General features: G+C 27.2%; 1 protein-coding gene across 1 annotated transcript in view; it reads right to left on the reverse strand.

Moving 5' to 3' along the window:
* Positions 1–254: 254 nt before the first annotated feature.
* The window catches only part of LOC100794527 (ABC transporter G family member 2), a 22,669-nt gene continuing 9,951 nt past the window's right edge, over positions 255–12,972 (reverse strand). The window contains exons 10-17 of the mRNA XM_026129538.2: positions 5,172–5,387; positions 3,405–3,484; positions 2,820–3,290; positions 2,616–2,702; positions 2,331–2,462; positions 2,063–2,257; positions 1,855–1,941; positions 255–1,173 (exon numbers count right to left, since the gene is read on the reverse strand). Coding sequence (XP_025985323.1) covers positions 481–1,173; positions 1,855–1,941; positions 2,063–2,257; positions 2,331–2,462; positions 2,616–2,702; positions 2,820–3,290; positions 3,405–3,484; positions 5,172–5,387 — 1,961 coding nt within the window. The 3' untranslated portion in view covers positions 255–480. The remainder of the gene's footprint in view (positions 1,174–1,854; positions 1,942–2,062; positions 2,258–2,330; positions 2,463–2,615; positions 2,703–2,819; positions 3,291–3,404; positions 3,485–5,171; positions 5,388–12,972) is intronic.

Below are 12,972 nucleotides of genomic sequence, written 5' to 3' on the forward strand. Positions count from 1 at the left end.
AGTCTTGTGAAAATCATCGTGTTATATCTTATTTTGTCTAATAGACTAAAGAAAACTTACACTCTAGTTTATAATTACACTAAGTTATTTTTCATCCAACACGAAAAGGTGAACACGTGTATTTTGTTCGATGATGTGATATTCTTCCAAAATATATGTCATTTGTTCTGTTAACTTTTTCAAAATGATAAAAGTTAAACTGTAGTTTAAGAATTTTTTTTACAAATTAAAAAATGATTAAATTATAAATAAGCTAAACAAACCAAATTCAAGATTTACTTAAATAGTTTATTACAATTAAAACTTCATCAGAAGCTCAAAAAGTAAGAACACTACAACGACCTATTGATTTTTCCCCCTTGACAAATTTGAAGCTGATAGTTTCCCCACTTCTTAAATATTCCACTCTCCAACTAATGCACACATATCCAACTACACTAACTGTATTTTAAAAGTAAAATCATATAACTTCTCAAAACATCAATGTAAAGGAGTGGCGTTGGGGTTTTCCATGACCTGCATTGTTCTCTTGGGAGAGGCTGACATGCACGATAATGATACAACAAGGGGCTTCATCTTCTCTTTAATCTTGATGATAACCAAAAACAAAACTCGATATACAACAATCATTCCAATCAAGATTGCTAGATCAACCCACTTTGAGTAACTCGTGTCAACTTGCCATGTATTTCTTAAAACCTCTTCACCACTTATGTAACCATGTGAGCCTCCTGATCCAACTTGATGATCTGTATTAAATCTTAGTCCTTTATATTCGTTCTTGAACATTCCTTGGTTGGCATACGTATGAAAAGCAACATAGTGTAATGGGTACTTCCAAACTGGCTTAGGAATATCATTTGGCAATTTAAAGAACCCACTAAGTAAAAGCATGATTCCTTGAATTCCAGAACCAGCAATGATGCCCATAAGATAGTTGGGAACCACACTAGCAACTATCATCATAAGACTCTCCACTAACATGAGACTTGAAAATAAAACACAAATGAAATACAGAAAATGTTCGCATCCATTCTGAAGACCGGGAAGGTAATAAGATATAGCCCCAGGAATGAATGTAACCATTAGCAAGTATGGGATTGATGACAAGGTGTTCCCAATGACAAATGCAGTCACACCATAATGCCCATTTTGTCTTTCTCGTTGATATACCTGGAACCAATTAAGTAATGGTGGATTTATTTCTAGACTACTTATATAATTATTAACAAAATTGGAAGGGAAAAAATATAGGTTTAATCAAACGTTTTATCCTATAATTACATAATCTTTATGTTTTAGTCTATACACTTAAAAATCAATAATTTTAATTTATATATATATATATATAATTTATTTTAGTCTATGCAAAATTGTAAGGACCAAACCAAAGTTTAAAAAGTTTGTGTATATATAGATTAAAATGAGCTAATTAATAAGTGTATTATTAAGAACTAAAACGTATTTATGGAGATGTGGTGACTAAATCAATAATTAAACAAAATACATAATTCGATGATCGAACAATGTTATTGCTTCTTTTTCATATTATTGTTGTATATTATTTTACACAAATAAATAAAAAGTAATAAATGAAAGAAAATAATAATAATTTTATAAAATTAATTTTATAATTGTTAATTTATTTTTAATTTTTATAGCTCATGTCATTAATATATATATATATATATATATATATATATATATATATATATATATATATATATATATATAATAAGGGATATAAGTAAAAATTTATAATTAATGTTATATAAAAAACTAAAATGAAAATTTATTGAGACAAAAAGAATTTCCTACACATGATTATTATAAGATGAAAAAAGCATGAATTACCTTCATGACTTCCACAAAGGAAGGAAATCCACCAATGGTCATGAAAGTAATGAATCCATTTATGAAAGCAACAAGTGAACCTCGATCCTGAAATAATCAAAAGCAACACTGCTCGATTAAAAGACAGGTAGCAAAATTCAAAGCCAGTACGATTTTATTTATTGCTTTATGAGTCATATCATACTCTTTCGTACTCTGCATCTCTTACCTTAATTGAGTCATAACTTGTTCCCAAATCATAGAAAACAGTGGCTAAAGTTATGGCCAATGCAATATATATGACAAGGCGTAACCAATAATAGCCTAGATCACGATACATGTTAATGAACGATCTTTTGGTTAGAACTAAGCATTGATTAAGGAAGCCTGCATTCCCTTTCTTCATATCCAATGAACTGGTGTCCTGAAACCAATTAATGTTAATATTAACTTAGGTATTTGCAATGTGAGAATCTACCAGTAAGCCACGAGGTTACCTTCTTAGATAGTAAAGCTACTTCATTTTGAACTTCTTGATTCCTTTCAGATGATTTGTATGAGTTCACAAGGATGTGGATTACTTCTTCTGTGAGTATGTTTTCAGTTCCTGCTAAACCCGCTTCAATATCCTGATGAAATGAAAAGGCATTTTAATCAGATTTTTGTTGACTACAATTATGTACAGATATCTTGTGCCTTCCAAAAAAAATATACAAATATCTTTCATTGAAGAAGAACTGAATGGTGAAAAAAGCACCAATGCCATGGAAACTTAGAATTACCTGATCAAAATCCTTGTTTATAGTTTTCAGTAAATGATCAGATGGATTCATGAGAGGAGGACAAGGAAAACCATTTGAAGCAAAAAACTACATTGAAACAAAGCCATAATAAGTGGAAACTATAACTAGAAAAAAAAAAAAAAAAGGTAAAACAATGTAAATTGTATGATGGACAATACGTAAAATTGGCTAGTTCTTGATTACCTCCTTTGCAGCAGAAGCAGGTCCAAAATAAACTGTTTTACCCGAAGACAGAAGACAAAGGCTATGGAAGAGTTGAAAAACTTCACTACTAGGCTGGTGGATTGACGCAATAACAGTTCTCTGAATGTGGTCATTTTGAGCAAGGGCAGCGATTCTTTTCATGACATAATAGGAAGCTGCACTATCAAGTCCACTAGTTGGTTCATCAAGAAAGAGAAGTTTTGGGCGTGTTAGGATCTCTATGCAGATGCTAACTCTCCTCTTCTGACCCCCACTTATGCCTTTACAACCCCACCCTCCAATTCTTGTGTTAATGGCATCTTGAAGACCCATTTCTCTGATTGTGAAATCTGCTCTCTCTTTCTTCTCTTCTTTGGACATGGTGTCAGGTAATTGGAGCTGAGCTGAATAGTGCACTGCTTCTCTAACCGTTAAGGTGGTGAGTAATGTATCATCTTGTGTGACATATGCCTGTGGTCACAACATGGATTCAAAGAATTTGGTTATGTGATTAGTTGGCTACTTAAACTAATTAGCTGTCCAATTTGCTTTTGTTGATGAATTAATTTTAGATTTTGCACGTACTGAGGTTCCATAACACAGTGCTTGTTTGTGACCATTGATCAGAATCTCCCCGGTTTGCCTTGTGTTTGAACCTAATCTCCCTGAAATACGAATTCATGTATACGATTTTAATTTGTTCAAAACTTTAATTGACCATATGGCTGGACCTATAAAAGAAAACTAATACTGTGAGAAAATCGACTAGTACATTTTTTTCCTCTTAAAACTGTTCTAATTTTGTATGTATTTTTACAAATGAGGAGAAAATAAAAGTTTACGATGTATCTTTTTGCAGTTCCATGGGTTGCGACAGTATATATATATATATTAGCCATTTTAATTTTAGGATACATCAATTTCCAAGATATGAACAAGAGATGAAACTTTCATGGATTTTTTTTGGTACAATCATTGATAGTACTGCCTTAATTAAATTCATTTTCACTGCTAGGTCTCTAAGAAAGATACATTTAACTGTTTTCTTCGTGGGAGAGTAATGGAGGGCCAAAGACTGTTGATGTTTTTAATACAAATTATTTTCCTCCACACACAAACATTAATTAGTTGGAATAGGAATCTATCTACGTTTCTAGTATATTATTATTTTAGTCGTTAGTTATGTATTTTCAAATTTAACTTTTACTGACTGAATGATTTACTTTATAGATAAAAAAAAAGTAAATACAATGTAATAAAATAATAAAATAAATAAATTTTAAGAAATTTATAATTTATTGTGCATGTAATACTATAAGTTTTTTCATCAATAGTTAAAAATCTACTTTTTTCTTTAAAGTGAATAATACACATTAAAAAGGGCAAATCTAGTATCTTCATAAGCATAATTATGAGTTTACTCTTAAGCTAGGTGGTAATTAAGTGAATTTCCCTAGTTTTTATTTTAAAAACTAAGAGAATATAAATAATAAGTATAGTTCAATAGACAATATATGTTAAATTTATGAAAAAAATTAAAATTAAAATTTGATTCTTACATAATAAATTCTTGGAAAGAGTGAAGCTGATTTATTAGTGTGAAGACTAAGTCTCAAGATGATTAGTCTCCTAATTGACCCAAATGATTAAAGTCTTTGAAGATATTTCAAAGTCTCAAGATGATTAGTCTCCTAATTGACCCAAATGATTAAAGTCTTTGAAGATATTTCAAAGTCTCACTAGATAGTAAAAAATCCTAATTATGATTGTTACTAAAAAAATTAATAAAATCATAAATCAAAATTATTTTTAATATAGTAGTAATTAGTGACTTTGTAGGCATTGTATTTTATTTATTAGTAATAAACTTTAAGACATAGGGTTTTTCATATATTTTTAGATGAATTTATATTGTTTTATTTAATTTAGATAGGTTTACTGGAAATGTACTATGAAAACAAAGTTTGTTTGAAACTGACAAAAAAACATTTACTGACTTAATAATTGAAAACTCTAGTCTGAAATTTAATTTCTTTAAATAAATTGGTAACGTCATATCTCATTATTATTTAATAAATAGTAAAATATTTAAGCTGCTCTATAAAAAAGAGAATAAAGGTAATATATTAATAATATAAAACTATTTTACAGGATCATCTAATTACACATTATTATTTATGATAAATTATTAATTTTTATAAAATTATTTTAAAATTTATAATATCAATAATTTGTACAGGTAACATTACCATTAAACTCATAAAAAAACTAAAGTTGAATAAAAAAAAAAAACTTTGAAGCTTATTGGGGGACAACTATCATGCAGAAGCTTCGGAACTTGTGATGATATACCTGCTAAAGAATCAAGTAGAGTAGATTTGCCACAGCCAGAGGGACCCATTATTGCCAAGAGTTGCCCTGGCTTAGCATAACCAGTTAGCCCGTGAAGAATTGATTTGCTTCCACTCTTTCTATTGGAAGCAGTCACCCATACATCCTTCCATGTCAAGCAGATACCAATCTCTTCTTTCTGAGTCTCACCAGCTGATCCATTGATCTTTCTTGGGCCTCTAAAAGCTTCCATTTCTAGTGTGGTGGCTTCAATGTCTATGACACTTTGCTGGGGTATTGATTTTGAACTGGGTTTAGTTTCATAAGCACGTGTTGGAGCTGATGAAACAGATTCATCATGAATATTGGAAGCCATTACTTTACTACGTAGTAGTAATTGGAGCTAAGGTTTGTGAGTGACAATTTGTAACAAACAAAACCACGCCATATATATAGTTTATTTTGCCAAAATTTAACACGTGTTTCATATTTTAATACATGTAGTAACAAAGTCAAAATAAATATTATTTTAATACGTGTTTCATGTATTCTTTTTCTATCTCTAAATATAAGATTCTTTATTTTTAATTTTATTTGTTTTTTATAAGATTTTTTAAAATTATCTTTTATATTAATTATGTTTTGACCCAATAAATACTCTTTATTACTTTATAATAAATATTTATTATTTAAAAGATAAATATATTATATTTTTTATAAGGATCGGATAAAAAGATTAACACAAATTAATTAGTTAGATGTGAAAATAGAGATTATGGGTCGTAACATAAATTTTTACAAAATAATAAATTGCTAATAAGTTTAATATTACTAATTATATTAAACAATTTTCTTTAAAAAATTATATTAAATAACTTTGTAAATCAGTTAAGCGAACCTTATATTTAAGGAGAGAATATAGATGATTGTAAGAATTTAATACGGTTGCAGATTAGGTACAAATTAAATAAGAAATGAGATAGGAAAAGAAAGAAAAGTTTGAACCACAAGTCATGTTATTGCATTTAAATGGTTGCTGTACGGTGGAGCCTTTGAGGTGTTGTGTGTTGCACCAAACATGGTCTTGTTTGTTTCCCCGGATTAATCGATGGGAACTGTTGTCCAGCAGTTTTGCTGATACATCCAATATAACAAGGAAATTAAATGTCGATACCAATTTTAAAATTAATGGTGAAAATAGAAATTCAATATGTGATGACTTACACGTTATTAATATAACACTTTAATCAACTGAACTAATAGACTAATTATATTATAGAATAATTAATATCGTTATATATATTATTAACATTTTTAATGTATATTTAATACATATGTCAATTTACATAGTAAATTTTATGATTATTAATTTGTTTACATGTATAAATTATAAATAAAAATCATAGGTTTAATAAAAATTTGCATATGTAAAAAAAATACAAAATTTATTTAAGTATGAATTGTTGTAATAAACATCTAAATACATTATTTAATTAAATATCATATTTATTTAATTTTCAATCATTGTAATAAACATCTAAATACAACATCCAATTAAATATCAAAATTTTTTAATTATCAAATTTTGTAAATAAAATAATGTATAAAAAATTATAATTTTTTAAAAAAATTAAAACATACGGATTGACAATCTGTATGATTCATATAGTGAAGTTCGATAGTTTTTCATCGTTGGAGAAGAAAAAATGGATATTAAAAAAATTCGAAACATATAGATTGTCAATCCATATGTTTTGATTTTTTTTTTAATCATTAATTTTTTATACATTATTTTATTTACAAAATTTGATGATTAAAAAAATTTGATATTTAATTAGATGTTGTATTTAGATGTTTATTACAATAGTTAATAACTAAATAAATTTGATACTTAATTGAATGATGTATTTGGATGTTTATTACCGTGATTGAAAATTAAACAAATATGATATTTAATTGAATGATGTATTTAGATGTTTATTACAATAACTCATACTTAAATAAATTTGGTATTTTTTTTATATATGCAAATATTTATTAAACCTATGATTTTTATTTACAATTTATATATATAAAAAAAATTAATTATTAAATAAAAATTAATTATCACACAATTTATTGTATAAATTTACATGTGCATTAAATATACATTAAAAAATTTAATATTATATATAACGACATTAATTATTCTATAAGATAAAAACTGAATTTGTTAAAGTGTTATAGCAATTCTCTTAGTCGACGTTACTTGTCGGTATGACCATAATTAATGGGCCATAAATGAATAAGTAATCCAATCCATCATCTTATGTGATGAATTAATTCTAACACAATGAGATTATTTGAAATTTTGTGTTTATTTTTCTTTACATAGACAGAGCACATGAGGAACTCGGGTCTCTTCTAGAAAATCAAATCAAATCAAAACGGTGTTAATTAAGTTGGATACAAGTAATAAATAACACTTACTAAAAATACATATATAAAATACAAACAACATTAAGGACTTTTTTCTCTGTGTATATTCTTTGCTATTAATTAGGAAATACTAATGACTCACTCACCATGCCTTCTTGATTTGACATGAATCGCATAAAACTTATCGAATAATTAATGAAAAGTGTTGATACTATATATAATTTCTTTAAAGATAATGTTAGTTAAAAAGATAATTAAATATCTTCCAAGATACGGGCTAGTGAGGAAATAAATTTCTCGTGTTTGATGGTCAAAGAAAGATAACTAGGTATTGTAAGTGTTTTCTATATATTTTATTTTGTATATTTTGTTTCTCAACTTGTCCCTTTGCTCTCACCTCTCCTTCAACCCTTTCACTCTCAATTTTCCTATCTGAAGCCTTCACACCATCATGGCCAAGAAGTAAAAACTTCAATCTTTTAACCCCAAACATTCAAAGTCGGATCACAATATTCACAGTCAAACAACCCAAAATTCCAACCCCTTGAAGCATCTTCCTTGAGTGGCACCAATTTGTTGAGCCATGTTTTTGTGATTTGAATTTCCCATTTTCCTGTCTATCTCCTTGTTCGCACTAAGGCTCTCTTAGCACTAACATGCATCTTGAATTCTAAGAGGAATGAGATAAATCACACACATAAACATAAGATGTGTGTTTACGTTTTCGAGAACAGATTGATTTTTTTTTTTATCAATAATAGGATTACATCAGGATATATATAAATATACATTGTGCATTATCTCATATATTATCTTAACCAACATACATTATCATTATGTGTATACTATCTTAATGCGTACATTAACTTATCTTAATTTGCATATAATATATTACGACATTCCACGGGAGCCTTGTCCCCACACCCCTAACTCCTTCCTAACCCAACATCAAGTGACTCTTACATTCCACTTCAACCTACCCATAAAATATGAGTCATCCATGACAATTTTCACTTTTGACGAATATTTAATCCTGTGACCACAAGTCTTGTTTATTTATACTAATATCATAATGAAAAACATGATTGAGATGAAAGATCTTATTAAAGATAACCAATTGAATTTTTTGACAGAGATTAATCATATTAACCAAAATATGATATTCAAATAGAGATATTTTCAAAGAAAAAAAATGTTATTTTTAATTTATATATTACTCTATCAGTTTTATTAGTCTATTAAGCTCACAGGAATTCATCAATTCAAATAAAAAGTCTTAATGCTTGACTAAATAAGGAAAGTACTCAATATTATTTATCAAAATTTTTTGTTACCAACTAACATAAAAAATAAAATTTAAAAATTAATAACGCTTAATTATTTTTTTTAAAAGGACATATTAAAAAGAAATAAATAATAATTTATTGTGGAAAGGCAGATTAAACGAAAAATGTAACTATAATTTAACATTTTAAAAAAATAAATAATTGTGTTTGTGTGTTTGAATTAATTTATTGCTATTGATCAAATTATTAATTATATAAACAGTTGTAAAAAACATTTTCTAAAAACATCATTACTTTTTTAATAACTGTTATTTATATTCAAACGTACACTTATCAAGCAAAAATCAATCTAATAAAAACAGCTATCTTGTCTTGGCATTTATTCGAATATGTACACTTGAACAAAATGTAATAACACATCTGAATAGTACTCATCACGTTTATGAGTTAACACATTTTGTTATAGGAGAATTAACACATTTTTAATATAGAATTTTATCACATCTCTATTATTAGTTAAATTTTATAAAATTATAAATGACACTTGTTAAAATAATAGTGAGATTCAGAAATCAAATTAACAATAAAATATATTAAAAACATATTACTAACAAATCTTTACCAAAAATACCTAAATTGCTAAATTCATTTGTATTAGAAAAACTTACACTTACTGTGGGAAGGAAGCTCGTTATTAAGGATGGCAAATGGGGGTTTAGGGGTGAGAGTTTAAAAGAGATTGAGTGCGAAAAGTTAAAATCCAACATATTATCTCAATTGGGGTGTAAAAACCACCAACTTTTATATATATATATATATATATAAAAAAAAAGATTACTTATATACTTATGTGACAAACCAAGTACGTATGAGAGGTAAAACATTTCAAATAAAACCAAAATTTAGTTCAGAAGTGTTCACAATACACTGTATGCACCCAAAATACAAATACCGAGAATGATCGCCTCCCTTCTGCCGACATTAAAAAAATGATGGATTTTCTCGCGTTGGTTTTTATACATTTTGCTTTTTAAATCTAAATTACAACAACGGAACCATTTTTGCTCAATAAATGGAGAATACATTAATGAGGGGAGGATCCTCTAAACAAACTTGGTGGTGGTCAGAACACATTAGCCACTGCATGTGATACCCGATTCTTTTTTGGTAAGGACTAAGAAGAGCATCTGATACTCGATTTATTACCCGGACATAATATCCAACCTTTTAACTTTTGTATTACAGTTTTGCCAAAAAGCAACTAAGGAGTATTAGCATTTTATTATATATTTAATAAATCCTCAAGAGTATGATAGTTTGATATGATTGACCAGATTATCAACACAGATAACGACTAAAGTTAACTTAGTAGTGGGAGAATATTGAATAGTTTATACAAAATCTTAAATTTTAACTTTATTTATCGTCGTTGTGTACCTCAAAAAAGAATATCAACTGTCTGTAATTTTAATATAATAAAAATTTTACTTTTTATTTGAAAAAAATATTTCTAGCAAATATCTTAGGGACATATTTTTATTTAATAATTAAAAAATTAATTTGAAATTTTTTTCAAACAAATATTCTAAAATTCATTTAATATTTTAAACAAAGTGTTAAAAACATCTATCGAATTTCATGCTTTAATTCAATAAAATAAGTGTTAATAACATATTTCTTACAAAGTCTGTTGAATTCCATTCTTTGTTATTAATTGAATTTTATTAGAAACAACAAAAGTTCACGAGTCTCACATTATTTAATGGACTCCACTTAATTATGATTTAACTTGTAGTTTGCAATAAATCTTAACTAAAGTGTGTGTGTATATATATATATATATATATATATATATATATATATATATATATTGTGTTAAAAAAGTTCTTTACCCTCCTCTAACGCAAACTCATGTCACACATATCATTTACCTTCAATTTGTGTGAACAAAAAATCAACGTACACACACTGAAAGAGTTTGTGGCCCCATTAGCATTAACTTAAAAATGTTTAATATTTCGATTTAATAATTAAAAAATGACATCCACACGAAATTAGATATAGCTATAACCTACTATAGTATTCATTTGTGTTCCCATATTTTTTGAAAGATATCTATGGAATCATACGTAAGATGGCAACTTTAGACTTATTTTGTTATTCACGTGTCTGGATATAGATACATGATCTGAACTCCTTACCCACAGTTCTATATGATGAAGGATCGGAGTGGATACAAGCATAAAATAATTAAAATTTAAGTTTTAGATTCATTAATAAAAAAGTTATTATTTATTTTTATAAAACAAAAAATATCACATATGTTTAAAAAATCATATTTTTTTTAGTAAAATAACTTATCATGTAAATCTCATTTTTTTAAAAAAAATACAATATATTTTAAATCTCACTCATCGTTACATCGAACATGCAGGCATCACCCACTAACATACCCCTCAACTTGTAAGCTGGAAAAAATATATAATGAAAAAAGGTGGAAAGAAACTTTATTAACTATAACAGATTAATCTCAATCAATACGAAAATTCACTCTCATTCTTAAAGACATTATAATTTTTGTACGTGCTTTCATTCTCGGACATTTATACATCTTTCTTATTTCATGACACATATTTTTCTAAATTTTATATTAAATATTAAAAACACTTTTTTTTCTCTTTACTCTAATAGTTGGTGGCATGTCAATTTGCATTGTCCTCCATTAATGACAATATTATTAACATATTTTGCTTGAAAGAAAGTGAGTGCATGTGGATGGCATTGTTGCCGTAATTCGACCGGAAATTAAATGTCTTACGGAAGTATAAATGCAGCCAGGCAACTTATATGTATATATATCATTTCAAATTAAAAGTTTGAATTGGTCTTCCTGTTTATGCGAGAGTCAATTAATTCCACATAGTCATATGTATCACAGTATCAATTCCACACATCTTTTAACTATTGAATTTACACCCATCCATACCGTTCAACAATACAAATTGGGCATTAATTTATTAGAGGTGTCATTGTCTTTGAAATTAATCATTGTTTCTAGCAGACAAGGCTATAGGTAACCTCTCATTTAACTGGTAGATTAAGTTGAAACGTAAACCTAGAAGCGATCACAAAAGATGGTTCCATTATGTCAAAGAGGTTTGGAGCATTACTACGAGAATCATCGAGGAATTATAATAATTAGCACAATTAATCACTGCGTTTTTTTTTAAGTGAGCACAACTCACTGTACTCATAGCACAATTAATCACGGCGTTTCTCTTTAAGTGAGCACAACTCACTGTACTTCAGAATTATCAAGGAATTATTGACGGCTTTTGGAAAATTAAGTAGGTAATATCGGAGGTTAAGTGCATTTTAACCCTTAAGATAGAACCTTAAATCATTAATTATAATAAAACAAAATTTAAATAAAATATAATTACCATTATTTAACCTTAATACAGTGAGTGGAAACTGTTTTAGTAATTTAAAAATGTGTGGATAATTAATATTTTTTTATAAGAAGATTGTTAAAAAAAAAGTCTAAACTAAACTATTATTGATAAAAAAATCCAAAATATATATAAAAAAGGTATTTATGTAAATTTATATTTAATAAAATTACTATATATTACATTTAACTAAATTTATTGTAAATTTAACTTTTTTAGCTCATTTTGGTTTGTTTTTTTTACTAAATTAGAAACAAAACTAGTTGAATTTTGATAATTTTCGTGAGAAAATTATAATAAAATGAAAAATGTCTTTTTATTCTTCAAAAATCGTTTTATAAATTTAAAATAATAGATTTTAGTTATATTTAACATAAAATTTCAAATTTAAGAACTTTTGGAATTTATTACACAATTTATACTTATTCTAATTTCAACTATTTATTAATAGGAAAATATAATTTCACCTCAAATGAATTTATTAAATTATGAAAATATATTAGAGGTATAATATTTTAGTAGGTTTGGTGGACTGTTTTATGGAGTGCAGTTTCCTGGAGCATCTGGCAGCAGAGGAAAGATTTGATTTTTCGGGGAAAGATGTTGGATAAAAAGGCAATCTTGCATAAAATAATGTTCTTGTTTGGTCCATTTCTTCTTATGGGG

Source organism: Glycine max, chromosome 8, assembly GCF_000004515.6.
Source record: "Glycine max cultivar Williams 82 chromosome 8, Glycine_max_v4.0, whole genome shotgun sequence".
In the NCBI taxonomy this organism is placed as follows: domain Eukaryota; kingdom Viridiplantae; phylum Streptophyta; class Magnoliopsida; order Fabales; family Fabaceae; genus Glycine; species Glycine max.